Here is a 15003-nt window from a genome sequence, read left to right as displayed (position 1 = left end):
ATAACTTTATGCTGCTTTACTCCTGGTGCAAAAATTCAAGCAGTTCAGCTTTCCAGAGGTCATTTTTAAATGCTGTCTTATTTTATTTCAGATCTGTATTTGTATATAATTGTAGTTTGTATCTCTTCAGGTTTTATAATGGTGTTGTTTGTGTTTTTAGGCTAAAAGCTCGGTGGATTTGGAGGGTCTGGTGGGGAACAGCTCGTATACGGTAGAGCTGCAGGCCGTGGCGTACTGGGGTCAGGTTCGGCTAAAGAGCCCCAAAGCCTCGCTGCAGTTCAGCACAGCGCCGGAAAACAACCACTCGAGTACGACTCCTCACTTTATATAATGTATACATTAATGATATTACCACCTCCATTGTTGACTGTAAAATACATGTTTATATGCTGATGACACAATTTTATATCACCACAGGCTGCCTTTTATAAACATAAACTTGTTTTAAACGCTGAGAAAACCAAATTCATGCTGTTTTCCAGACGGTTTAACATTGATTTTAGTGCTAAATACTCTTAAATGCTCTTAAAATTACAACTTATAAGGGTTCTAATGTGGAAAGAGTTAATGAATATAAGTACCTTGGCATATGGCTAGATGACAAATTTACTTTTAAGCACCATATTAACAAGCTTTCGGGTAAGCTGAGGCAAAAACTCGGCTTCCTATATAGAAATAAGTCATGCTTCCCAAAAAAACACAAGAAAAGAAAAGATTGTGAAAGCAAAGTTTTTTTTTTCAAAGTAATTTTTTAGTTTTTGATCTTGGTTGGTTTTAGCTTTTTTTCACATTTGTTTTTTTGTTTGTTTCTTTTCTTTTATTATTTTTAGTTTTTGCCTATTTATATTTTACTCCTTTAGTGTGTCTATCATTTACTAACACTAGACCTTCCGGACTTTGCTGATCACGTGACGCTATGCTGTTCTAACTCACCGAGCTTCTGATTGCTCACACCTGGTCCTGTTTGTACAAATACCCTCCTGTTCCTGTTCTGTTTTTCTTTTATTATTTAGTTATTGCTTATTTATATTTTGCTTTTTTATGTGTTTAGGTTTTATTTATTCATCTGTAGTTACATTTCTGTTGGTTCTATTACCTTAGATTTTTTTTTTTTTACCTATGATCATTATGATTCCTACTCTTAAATTATCTACACCACTTCCATATTGTCACACAGATACAGAACTGTGAAGAACATCAGCTCTACTTCCTGTACTAAACATGTTTATATCTTGTACCCAATCAGAAATCTCCACCAAGCTGAAGAAGGAGGAGTTTCCAGCGGGGAAGAGGCCGGCGAGCATGCTGGAGGTCGGCACTCCGTTCTACCAGGATGGACAACTGCAGGTCCGCGTTTACTGGAAGAAGAGAGGAGGTACTTCTAATGATTATGCTTATTATTATTACATTGAAAGCTTTTTTAATTTTTAATTATATCACTAGTTATTCCACACTTAGTTCCGACCTGCAGTGTGATTGGCTGAGAGGCGTTCTATGAGTGCCGTTATCAGCCGGTAATGCACTGTAACCGAAGCTCTCTTCATGTATTACTCCGCCCACATACAGGTACCCTAGCAACGATGCAGCGCTTACAAGCCAAACAGCACAGCTACAAACAGAGCAGCAATGGAACTATTTTAACTGACGGAGTTTTTATAACCAAACAGATCCTATTTTCTCCTCCTCTTTAACTCTTTAAAATCTTTCAGTAAACAGCGATAATGTAACTGTGGCAAAATCGCAATAATACACTCGGGTTTCGTGCTATATATTCCTCCTCTTCCAGAGACAAATTGTAAGTTGTAGTTTCTGTAATTATGAAGAATGCAGTCGTTCCCAGATTCTCCAAAATTTCTACAATTTGTGGTTAAGATCATGAGTCAGTCTCTAAACATAGTTCGGCATTAGAAAATAAACAGTAGAGTATAAAACAAAAACAGCATGGTAACAAAGACAATAAAGAAAAGAAATGTGTTGTACAGTAGAAGAGCTAGATAACTAGATTTAATACTTGACAAGGAACAGAGCAAATTGAGAGGTGTTTATACTGAATAGGCAAGGTGCAAGCAATCAATAACTTGGGGAGCGGGAACAGCGTAGCGTCACGTGGTCAGCAGAGTCAAGGAAGTCCGGTGTATGAGTGAGTGCATGCTGGGAATTGGAGTCTTTGGGTAGATAAGAGTGCAGAGCAGGCAGACCGACAGTGTCAGGACTGACAAGGCTTTACATAAAATATTGTAAAATATTGCTGTGAAAATTTGATTGCATTCAGCCAGTTTCTGATATTTAATGATAATAATTATATAAACATTTACATTTACAGCATTTATCCTACAGTCTTATTCAGGTCATATTACAGAGTTTGGCCAATGTAGAGTTAGGAGTCTAGCCCAAGGACTCTTATTGGTGTAGAGCAGCATTCTGTAGTCACCCAGAGCGGGAATTGAACCGCAGTCTCCCATACAATGTGATAGTTAGCTCACTGACAGATAGTGAGGGGTGTTATCCACTGTGCCACACCAACCACATACAACACTAGTGAAATAAATGTTTTATTGACACAGTAAACAGTTATTGTTAAAGATGTAAATATATTTAATTATGGTTTATTATTTCTGATACTCCAACACGTACCAAAGGTATAGAATAGATGGAGCTCTATCAACCCCATATCCTGAAGTTCTCATGAGTTTATGGACGCTTCTGCTTCACCTGAAGAGTCTGAAACCCTCAGGTTAATGAGATCAGACGTCATCCCTCCTGAATCACCGCAGGGTAACCTCAGATCAGCCGCAGTGTGGATTTCTCCCGCAGCTCAGGGCGCTAACGCTGCTCTGGAGATGCTGAAAGCTTGAAGGCCGCGCTCTGGGGCCGGGCTGTCAGCTCTCATTCAGACTTTCCGTCCGGCCGCAAATAAACGTCATCACCTCCACCAAACGCCGCGTGATGGATCCGGAAAACTCTCAGCGCCGCGTGAGGCCTGGAGCTCGTGATGGAGCGACAGCATGCTAAACGCTAATGAGGGAAATTCCTTCTTATCTGGACCTGTTAGAGTTAACTAAGAACTAGTGCTGGAAAAAGTGAAGGTGATTCGGCTAGACACCTTCTACAACCTTCTAACCTTCTAAAGCTGGAGCTGCAATTAATATACAACCTTTAGAAACCCAGGTTTCTAATACAGCTCTAAAAAATGGCTGAAATAGAGCATTTATTTGCAGAAAATGAGAAATGGCTGAAATAACAAATAAAAAAAAAAGATGCAGAGCTTTCAGACCTTAAATAATGCAAAGAAAAAAAACAAGTTCATATTCATAAAGTTTTAAGAGTTCAGAAATAATCAATATTTGGTAGAATAACCCTGGTTGGTTTTTAATCACAGTTTTTTTCATGCATCTTGGCATCATGTTCTCCTCCACCAGTCTTACACACTGCTTTTGGATAACTTTATGCTGCTTTACTCCTGGTGCAAAAATTCAAGCAGTTCAGTTTGGTGGTTTGATGGTTTGTGATCATCCATCTTCCTCTTGATTTTATTCCAGAGGTTTTTAATTTGGTCAAAGAAGTCATAATATTATAATAATAATAAATTACCTTTACATTTATGCCATTCATCTGATGCTCTTTTCCAGAGCAACTTGCAAGGTTATTCCTGTTAGATTTATTTAGGAGGTGGGCCAATGATGATGGCCAGTGTTAGGAGTCTAAACCAAGGACTCTTATTGGTCTAGACCAGCATTCTGTAGTCACTTTTGTAACCTGCCCCTCACTTCCCAATCTGATATGGTTTGTTTGGAATGCGTTGCTTTTGGGATGTCAGAATAGAGGTGGGCAATATGGCCCTAAAATAATATAATATCACAATATTTTGTGGTAGCAGTTTAGCTCCGCCCATTCCACCTACAGCAGTTAAACTCAGCCATACCTTTCAGCTCACAAGAGGTTTTTCTCCATTTTCATATTGACCTTATAAGGAGTGTTTCAGCCTATATTGCTTTCTGAATAAGAAATGCAATCAGGGTTTACAAGCTCTTATGGTGACAAAAACAATGTGTTTATTTTGCAAAAAAAAAAATAAGGTTGGTTTAGAAATTAATTGTGGCTATTTTTGTGTTAGATATTTACATAGATGCTATTAGGATACTATAATAATACTATATTATTATTCTTGTTGTTGTTGTTGTTACAACCTCAAATTAGAGGTTGCATTGCATTGTCTTTTTGAAAACTATGTGTTTATCCATTTCTATTAAACAAATATCTGGTTACTGCTTTTGTACTAAATCATAATTACAATCAATAGTTTTAAACCTCCATTAGTTAGTTTATTTTTTATTACTAGTCCTAAATGTCCTCCATTCCTACTTAATATAGAATGTATTGCAGGTCTGAAATGTAGGATGTTTGAAATATCTTGGGTTTTAATCGGCTGCAATCAAATAAATGTAAATTTTCTTTATGATTATTATTATTATTATTATTATTATTATTATTATTATTATATTAGGAGCTGGTCTAAGTCTGTATATTCTGAACAGTCCTTGTTCCTCCTGCTCAGGATTCTTCCTGGTGTTTTACATACCACTTCCCTTCTCTGTCAAACCGGCTTTACATACCATGTTTATATTTCCTCTCTTCTGCTTCCAAAGCGCCGCGAGGCTCCTGAGCTCCAGATTTCATGAGTCGGGCTTCAAAGAGCTGCTTTTATCTCGGCGTAACTCAATTATTAATTGGAGGAGCAGCGCAGCGCGTCCAGGCGGCGGCGGCTCCATGAATAATGAACTCCAACAACACCGGGCGCAGTTAGCATAAACAGCGGTGATTAGCAGGAGCCGCATTAGCGCCACGGCGCTGCGTCCACGTGCAGCCGGAGAACGTAGCGGCTAATTGCGCTCGCAGGTAGCAGAACTGTTGATTTTGGCAGCGCGTGGCCGTTACGCTGATTATCAGGGGTCAGGAAGGTTCACGTGGCCCTGACTTCATTCATCAGAAGCTAATTCAGATTTACGCTATGCTGCAAGTTCAGGAAAGGATACGGCCGGCCGTCTCACGCGAGGATTCCAGAACGCCGTATAATTACACTGTTTTATAAACTAAAACACATTTATAAACTACAAAAACTGTGGGTTTATAAAAACAGGTCAGGTTTTAATAATAATTTTTTTTATAAATAAACAAATGCTAATACTGATAAAATAATTGCAACAATTTTTAACTATTTAATTCTTAATAGTTGTTAATACATGTTTTAAGTGTAAATAAGTTAAATCCTCTACAGAGACCGTGCAGATTTATATTTAGAGAAGTAACCAATATGAATGTCGAACAGGTAGATCAAGGAAAATAACAGCAATTATTAACAGAAACATTGTGAGTTCTGTAAAATCAATGTCCAAAGTGCAAGAGTGAATGCATGCCAATACTTTTGAAAAAAGGACTGTACATCCAGCATGTGAAACAGTGCGGTTTTGGTGTTTTTAACCCATACTAGACTCTAAAATATATACATTTTCAGTTAAAAACGATTAAAACAGGAAGAAATCTGTTTTTCTTTTATTTTAAATGTGTTTTTAAAATAAATGTGTTTGTGTGGCTTTACAGACTCCTCAGCAACCCGTCATCATGTCCAGTGGACGGCGGAACACTGCAGCCACAACGAGACGTCACAGCCGGAGAAATCCGTCACACAGGTCAGTGGAAAAGCTGTATAAATTATGTTTTATAATAATTTTAAACACATTAAGGGCCCTGTTTTAGTGACCTATAGCGCATCGGTCAATTGCAGACAACGCAACTGGATTTAGGGCGTGTCGGTGTGTTTGGTAATGTAACGGTGCAAAATATACACCTTTTATTGTCGTATTCTCTTAAATCTCATAACATGAAATAAACCAATCAGTGAGCCAGTTGCCATTCCCTTTAAGAGGCAGGTGAGCTCTGACTTTGGCGTGTTTGTATCTTAACAGTGCAGAGCTTTGGCGCGTCTCAGCAGAGATAGAAACTGATCTCCTGGTTCAGGCTGTGAAGATACACCAGCAGCTCATTTTCGGGAACAATAATGTTAATTTATTCTTTATTCTGTTTATTGTTGAGTTAAAAGTCGGGTTTGTGCTCTGCACTGTGTCCGAGTGTGTGTGTGTATGTGTGTGTGTGTGTGTGTGTGTGTGTAATGAGCGGGGGTGTATGAGCGCTGAGAGCACCTATAGGAATGGACTCTGACTGTTGACTGTTGTCAGGGTTTTAATCAGTCAGTGGCGCACTTGTATTTCCCCGCCGCCAAGATAGAAACACGACAGAAATGTACCTGACCACACCTCACTTCCAGTCTGTTGTTATATTATTTTAAATATGAGGTCATAACCAATCATTTTTTTGTCATATGTATGTAATTCAAACATTGCATGCATATGTTTTTCTAAGGAAGAGTAAATCTAATGTGGAGTAACATGTTTAGGTTGTAAAGTCTCTGACTTTATGTTTATTTGAGTTTATTTTACTGTTATATAGGAGGGTTTTTCTACCCACACCCCCACTGAAACTGGCCCTGAGGCTTGTTATTTTAATTTGTGTGTGTGAGAGAGAGTGTGTGTGTGTGTGGTGTGTGTGTGTGTGTGTGTGTAGTGTGTGTGTGTGTGTGTGTGTGTGTGATGGAGGAATGGCAATAGTTTTAAAGGCTGTATGCATTCTTCAGGGCGCTCCGCTCCTGTTGCCAGGGAATGCGCATCGCTTTTGTATGGATCTCTGGGAAAAAGCAGCATTCCTCAGACGTTTCCCCACTGGACAAATGTCTCCCAGCATCCAGACAGAGAGGGACACCCCGTCCTCCCTCTGATATATAAAGAAATTAATGAAAACTGAAGTGTGGAAAGGGGGACCCAAGTTTAAAAGGGTTGTTTTAATAATAAAAAAAATACAGTAGTTTTAGCAGTTCTAATCCAAGTAACAGTGCAGGTTTTTGGACACGAATAGAGTTAAAACACTGTAATTCAGACTCTAGTGGGTTAATACCTTTATAATACCATTATAAAACACAAAATACAATGTTAGAATTAGTGCTGTTGATGATAATGCGTTATTGTGCATGATTAATCTGCAAACTTTAACTCATTTTGACTTTTTAACACACTTAAGCTTTTTTACCCATTTTGTCCCTAAAGTCCTGCAGTATTTCACTCTTTTACACCTCCTGATCCACATTATTAGCATTTTTAACAGTTTTAACAGTGTTTATTGTTGTAAACACAAAGTCAACAAGTTCAACTCAGGCTTGATTTAATGGGAAATATTGATTCAATCTTAGTTGCGATTAATCGCAACACATTTTGCGATTTTAGGGTCATTTTTAGATAAAAATACATAAAATACACCAATGTTCATTCAAAACATTATTATTAGCGTTAGCGGCTAATGTGGCCTGATAGCGCTTCACTGAGGGACCCTGAATGTTCTGGTAAGCCAGGATGACTTTAGTAGCTAGCGCTTCGTCCCACGTAGCTGAATGGAGAAAGAGTTAGCGTTTAGAACAGTGGTTAGCAGATAACGCTAATGCTGCTCCAGCAGTGCTAGCCAGGTTTTTCAGCATGCTACAGTCAGATATACTAACTTCTGAATGGTGAAAGAGCTAGCTAGCGTTTAGCGCTGTGGTTAGTGGCTAATGCTAATGCTGCTCCAGCCTTGGTGATGGAGAAACTTCTATAACTAAAACTCCTGTATAACTCTGTACTTTAGAGATCAGCCACGGCAAATCCTACTGAAGAGGCGAAAGTAGAGAAGCGTTAAAATCATAAAATTATGAAAAACCCTGTATTAAACTGTTGTGTTTTTTCTGTTTATCTCAGGAAAACTACATCAACCTGCCTGGCCTGCTGTTCTCCTGTAAGTACAGAGTGAGCGTCTACACCCTGAAGAACAAACGCCGCTCTGAGGACGACAGCACCACCTTCATCACCCCGTCCTGCTCCACCCTGCGCACCAAAACCCACAAACCAATCACCTGCCCGGGAGAGGGAGGTCAGAAACCAATCAAAATCAATAAAAATGTGTTTTAATGATTTAAAAGCAATTTTAATCAAACCTGTCTGTTTTACACAATCAGGCTAATCATGCTTAGTGTGTGAAAATAAGTAATAGAAATTAATGTACAATAAATAACATCTTGCTAACAGTCTGAGTTACACCCTCTGGCATTACAGTATTATAATTATTTTATATATTTTATAATTATTTTGAACCTGGATATTAATATTCTTTTTTAGTTTATTACTTATTATTTTACATTACATTACATTACATTACATTTGGCAGACGCTTTTGTCCAATAGTCAAGTACAATGTAAAATAAGTTTAAAGGAAAAACATCTTTGGATAGGGATAAAAGGAGGTCAAGGGGAGTAATAGGATAGAGGAGTGAAGGAGAGGAAGAAGGAAATGAGGTTAGAAGTAGTTAGTGTGTTAGAGGTGTTAGGAGAGTAATAGCTCTTTGAAGAGCTCTGTCTTCAGGAGTTTATTAAAGATAGTGAGAGATTCTCCTGATCTGGTAGTAGAAGGTAGTTAGTTAGAGGTGTTAGGAGAGTAAGTGCTCTTTGAAGAGCTCTGTCTTCAGGAGTTTATTAAAGATAGAGAGAGATTCTCCTGATCTGGTAGTAGAAGGTAGTTAGTTAGAGGTGTTAGGAGAGTAAGTGCTCTTTGAAGAGCTCAGTCTTCAGGAGTTTATTAAAGATAGTGAGAGATTCTCCTGATCTGGTAGTAGAAGGTAGTTAGTTAGAGGTGTTAGGAGAGTAAGTGCTCTTTGAAGAGCTCTGTCTTCAGGAGTTTATTAAAGATAGTGAGAGATTATCCTGATCTGGTAGTAGAAGGTAGTGTGTTAGAGGTGTTAGGAGAGTAAGAGCTCTTTGAAGAGCTCTGTCTTCAGGAGTTTATTAAAGATAGTGAGAGATTCTCCTGATCTGGTAGTGGAAGGTAGTTTGTTCCACCATTGGGGAACTCTGTTTATTTTTTGCATTAATTTAATACCTAATTATTTAAAAAAACTATACAGTTGTAGAGTATTATATCATTATTAATATGTATTTACAGTGCCGTGACTTTTCCAAAAGTATTCAGACCCTTTAAATGAACCAAAAAGTATTCTACAACTGCAAACCTACCAACCTGGCAGCCAAGAGGCCCATGGTCACTCTGGAGGAGCTGCAGAGATCCACAGCTCGGGTGGATCAGGAGGAGGTCCTGCTCTACATAAATCTGACCTTTATGGAAGAGTGTCAAGAACAAAACCATTATTGAAGGAAAGACTTAAGAAGTGCTGATTTTGGCCTAAATGTAAAGCGCTATGTGTTTATTCCACTTCACAATTATGTGCTATTTTTTATTGGTCTATCAATTAAAATCTCAATAAAATAAATTTAAGCTTGTGGTTGTAAAGTGACAAAATGTGAAACAGTAGGGGTTTGAATACTTTGGTACAAAAACAGTTTTATATTATATTAACATTGATTAATCATTGCTTTTTCAGCAGCAATGTAAATACAGATCTACTGCTCTGTTTATTTAAGGAGCTCCAAAGGTTTTGGCGAAGCCGGAGAACCTGACGGCGTCCTTCAGCACCCACGAGGGAAACGTCACCGGAAACTTCCACTGGAGAATATCCCACCCACAACCCCAACACACAATCACAGGCTTTCAGGTGACGTGGGCGGAGGTTACCACGACCAGCCGACAGAACAGCCTCCCCAACAGCATCATCTCCCAATCGCAAATTTTACCTCCAGTGAGTAAAAACATTTCTCTCAAATTACAAATAAAAATAATACAAAGAAAACAAGTTCATATTCATAAAGTTTTAAGACTCAATATTTGGTGGAATAATCCTGGTTGGTTTTTAATCACAGTTTTTTTTTTCATGCATCTTGGCATCATGTTCTCCTCCACCAGTCTTACACACTGCTTTTGGATAACTTTATGCTGCTTTACTCCTGGTGTAAAAATTCAAGCAGTTCAGTTTGGTGGTTTGATGGTTTGTGATCATCCATCTTCCTCTTGATTATATTCCAGAGGTTTTCAATTTGGTAAAATCAAAGAAACTCAGCGTTTTTAAGTGCTCTCTTATTTTTTTCTACCAGAGCTGTAGATGTAAAAAATTAAGAAAAAAGAAAATTATAGCAATCATGCAATGATTTTCATGCATAACAAACAGAGGGAAAACAACTAATCAATTAGTAATAATAATAATAATAATAATAATAATAATAATAATAAGCTTCAAAGTATAAAACATATTCTGATTTCTTTAAAAACTTTTTTGTTTAATAAATAAATCTGCATGTGTTCCTGTAGAGTTTTAATATTGTCTTCAATAATAAATTTACAATGTAAAAAATGATAAAAAGAAAGAAAAAGCACATTAAATGAGAAGCGGTGTGTCCAAACTTTTGACTGGTAGACTAAAAGTCACCAATACTGCAAAACAGCGTCTTTTATGAGATATATCAAGTACTTATTCAACACCAAGAAGTGATTAAATTATAAATAATATGCAGTTAATTAGTTATTGAATGTTTTATTCATCCTGTTAAATAAATGATATAGTCGTATTTTTCTCAGACACTTTCATGTACATCAAGAGATTCCCGGCGATTGTGTTCGGAAGTGTTAATCTTGTTTTTCTTCATGATGAGAATCACAGAGATGTCTTTGCTTTCCGAGCTGCTCCTCCTTTCATTTCATTCCCCGTCCATACGTCCTCTTTCATCCCTCGCTTTAGAATAATCAGGTCTTCCCAGAGCGCTTCAGGCGGAGTGTAAACAGCCTCTGTTCCTCTATTCATCCACAAAACACTGCAGACAAGAACTTCATTACTCTTCACTTCTGTTTCTCACCTCTTTTTCCTCTTCATTCAGCAGCTTCCACTGAGAAACGAGTTTTAAAGGGTTTATATCATTAAAATTTCTATTGTTTTGTTGTTTTTTGTAAATACATCAATTTAGCATTGTTACATTTCCACAAATACTCTTTTCTGTCCTGTATCCCCACAGTCTGCGTATAGAAAGTGGTGATACAACCAGAAATATAGAGTTTTTCTATGAGTTTTCCAGCCAAGTCTGCATACAGTAGTTTAGCTCCTGCTTGTTTTAGTCCTGTTACTGCCCGCTCCCGCCAAAAAAACGCTCATTTTAGTCACGTTACTGTCTGGTCTCGCCAAAAATTGCTGGTTTTAGCCCCGCTACTGCCCACTTCCACCAAAAACCGCTCGTTTTAGTCCTGTTACCATTCACTCCCGCTCAAAATCATGTGTTTTAGTCCTTTTACCACCTGCTTCCACCAAAAAATGCTTGTTTTATTCCCATTAGCATACACTCCCGCCAAAAATCTTTTGCTTTAGTCTCATTACCACCCGCTCCTGCCAAAAAACGCTTGTTTTAGTCCTGTTACCGCCTGCTCTTGCTAAAAATTGCGGATTTTAGTCTCATCTCCCGCTCCTGACAAAAATCGTTAGTTTTTGTCTCATTACACAGCAGTTTATATAACCAACCTATTCAGCCAACAGCAGTTTAGCTCCACCCTACAGTCTTTAGAAGTTTAGCCGAATAGTTGTGTAAAAATGTGTTAATTCCATTTTTGTTTTATTTTTCAGGACCATAATTTCCTCGTGGTGTCCAGCCTCAGACCGGCCAGTTTGTACCGGCTGGAGGTGCAGGTCATCACCACGGCGGGGGAGGGGCCGGCCACCATGAAGACGTTTCATACACCCGTCATTTTCTCCACCCTGCAACACAGTAAGTTTCACACTCAGCAACAGAGCAGATCTGGAGATAAATCAAGTTAAACATTTTACAATTTTGACTCAGGGTTCCTCAGTGTAGCACTTTTCTTTAGCTGTTAACTGCTTATGCTAATGCTGCTGCACCTAGCCTTAGTGTAAATCTGGAAATCTAAGTTCACTGTAAATAAATGTTAGCGCTTTTCTCACCCAAATAAACAGTTTTCAAGAGAAAAATCTGTTTAGATTAACATCCAGCGCTCGTTTGACTTTTTTTTTTTTTTTTAAGAATTACATTTTTGACACCCCTGTTCCTTACTAGTGTTGCGTAATGACTCTTATAATCTGGTATGCCTTATGTATGAAAACAGACCAAAAAATAGGCAATAGGCAGTTTATTAAAAGCTGTTACATTAATTATTTTGCGCTGTGTATCTGATTATTTTCAGTGGGACAACCTTTAAAAAGACTTTCCATTCTGAACCGAACTTTAGATGCCATAAAAAATATTCAATTATTTTTGATGTATTATTATCATGTTTAGTATGTTCAGCCTAAAAAAATACTAGAATAAAAGCGTGCACTTTTCCCCACACCAGTAAACCAGTCCCAGTTAAACCAGTTCACTCTCGTCCTGCCCTGTGCTCGAGATGGTATCCTGATTCTGATTCTTTCTTCATGTTTTTACCTTTTTTCCAGAGCCTAAACTTCGTCAGCACCCACAGCATCAGAGACCCTCATCAGTAAAACACTGAGAGGCTGAATATCAACCTTCTGGACTCTGGGCTTCTCCTTCAGTCTCCTTCAGTCAAAAACGTTTCTGAGCTGCTTCTCTTTTCTTCTTGATTTAGTTTGGAGCAGTGCAGGTTTGGAATGTGTTCACTCTGGACTCCTCGTTTATAAAAATGCTTTCCTCCTCTCGAGCCACGTTAACGCGGCGAGGTCAAGGTTGAGAGTCCACGTTTCTCCTCTCTTGCTTTTTCTTTCCTCTCTCTGAATAGATGAATGTATCTTTGGAGCTGCGGATTCTGGCGGCGTTTGGTTGGACGGGACGTACGTATCAAGGCTGAGAAGTGCGATTGGAATTTAAATTTTCTATATTTTTTCCATGCGGGAACAGACTGTCACTTTGGCTTTTTTTTTTGTTTGCAGTACGACTCTGATTCACCTCTAAAATGAGTTAAAACAGCATTAAAAGTGCATGTCAAACCTTTTATTGTTCGGTAGGCATGAAAATAATCTGTGTTACCGCTTTGTGAATATGTTAGTAATATTCCATTAACAGATTAACAGAGACCTATATGAGACCTATGAGTAATATTACTGTATTGTTTATTATTAATGACCATATATATGCTTTTTGTGTGATATTTTTGAACGAACTGATGAAACTGTGTATATGTTCTTGGCTGTAGAGATATTTGTTGTGAAACAGTCATTGAATGCCAATATTTATTTATGTGTGTATTTTCAATTTTTTTGATTTATGTGTACTGAGTGTGTGAATGTGTGTTTGTATTTCGGAATCCGACAGCTTCTTGTAAAGACATTTTGTAAAAAATGGAATTGTAAATATAGTCCTATGTTATGTTATTTTTCAGTGGTTAGACCCTGTACATACTGTCCAGTAATAAAAAAAATAATCTCCCGGTTCCTTAAACCCCGTGTCGGACTCTTCCTGTTTACTTCCTGTTTGCCTGTTTCAGTGGTTAGACCCTGTACATACTGTCAAGTAATAAAATAATCTCCCAGTTCCTTTAAACCCGTGTCGGACTCTTCCTGTTTACTTCCTGTTTACTTCCTGTTTACCTGCTTCAGTGGTTAGACCCTGTACATACTGTCCAGTAATAAAAAAATAATCTCCCGGTTCCTTAAACCCCGTGTCGGACTCTTCCTGCCTACTTCCTGTTTACTTCCTGTTTACTTCCTATTTACCTGTTTCTGCAGGATCTGTAGGACCGGCCGGTTCACGGCGTGCACGTTCTGCTCAGCCATCGTTGTCATTTATTTTGGCAGCACCGCTCAAAACACTGAACAGCAGCTCAGCGAATTCGCTCATCGCGTTCCGTTTTATGAAGCGTGAAATATGCACTCAGGCTGTTTGGATAAGAAGCTCATTCAGGGACAGAAGCAGAGCGAACAGCACACTCCACTTTATATCAGCTCACTTTCACTGCAGCGCTGCAGAACACCAACCGCCCGCTACGCCGCAATCAGCGTTTACTGATAAAGAGTCTCCGGGGAGTCTCTCCAAATCTCACTGGGATATAAATCTAAACCTCACGTCCCTACAGTCCAGGTTTGAGTCAAGTCTCAAATCTCTGGGCGGTAAAAGCAACTGTTGAGTTTCTGAGATGAAAATCTGAGTCTGGAGTCTTATGGTGCAAGTTTGGGTTAAATATTAAGTGTCTTAAAGTCTGAATGAAGTCTAGATTCTGGCAGGGAAAGTCTCTGTATGTGAGTCTAAGGCCCCGTCCACACGAATCTGGACATTTTTAAAAACTGAGGTTTTTGTCTCCATTTTAAAAATATCTTAATCCGCATGAGCAGTGTTTCAAAAAATCGACACGTCTACATGGAAAAGCTATACCACTCAAAAACACTGAAATAAATGTGGGATTCTCTAGACATTGAGAAGTACTACTTCATTTTTTAAAACTGTCCCACCAGTTTCTCATTGGTCCAGAATTCTGGTCCAGAACCTCAGTTTGCGGTAAGGTTTGTACCTCCGGACAGGAGGATCGGACAAAACTGCACGTAGCACAATTTGGTGCCTTTGCTTTGTTTGGTAACGTGGTAATGTGAGAGTAACATTAAATAAGCTGTAAACATGTTATTAAAGCTCCGTTTTCAGTGAAAGGAAGACAAAATGGAGATAAAAACTTCAGTTTTTACAAATTTCCAGATTCGTGCGGACGGGGCCTAAGTCGAGTCTTGAATCACTTGGTTGCAAGGCCATGTTGAGTTTAGTCAATCTCTAAGTAGTGAGTCTGAATCGAGTATTGAGTAGATTAGTCTCTAGTCTTTAGGGGGCAGGTCAGAATCTCCAGTCACTGGGGTATGAGTCCGAGTCCAGTTTAAGTTCAGTTTATGATATCTCAATTCTGAAATCTCAAGTCTAAAGTCTGTAAATCTCAATTCTCAGAGCCTAAATGGTTGGGAACCAAGCTGAGTCTCAAGTCTTTAGAGAACAAGTCAGACTTTTGAGAGTCTTGATTAAGTATTTTACAATCAGTCTCAGGAATGGGTGG

General features: G+C 38.4%; 1 protein-coding gene across 1 annotated transcript in view; it reads left to right on the top strand.

Moving 5' to 3' along the window:
- The window catches only part of LOC103041560 (anosmin-1), a 69161-nt gene extending 55533 nt beyond the window's left edge, over positions 1 to 13628 (top strand). The window contains exons 8-14 of the mRNA XM_022665630.2: positions 161 to 308; positions 1247 to 1375; positions 5599 to 5687; positions 7836 to 8007; positions 9549 to 9763; positions 11627 to 11768; positions 12452 to 13628. Coding sequence (XP_022521351.2) covers positions 161 to 308; positions 1247 to 1375; positions 5599 to 5687; positions 7836 to 8007; positions 9549 to 9763; positions 11627 to 11768; positions 12452 to 12507 — 951 coding nt within the window. The 3' untranslated portion in view covers positions 12508 to 13628. The remainder of the gene's footprint in view (positions 1 to 160; positions 309 to 1246; positions 1376 to 5598; positions 5688 to 7835; positions 8008 to 9548; positions 9764 to 11626; positions 11769 to 12451) is intronic.
- Positions 13629 to 15003: the final 1375 nt, after the last annotated feature.

Source organism: Astyanax mexicanus, chromosome 11, assembly GCF_023375975.1.
Source record: "Astyanax mexicanus isolate ESR-SI-001 chromosome 11, AstMex3_surface, whole genome shotgun sequence".
Taxonomy (NCBI): Eukaryota; Metazoa; Chordata; class Actinopteri; order Characiformes; family Acestrorhamphidae; genus Astyanax; species Astyanax mexicanus.
Note: the sequence above shows the minus strand (reverse complement) of the source record. Positions and strands in the feature narration are given on the sequence as shown.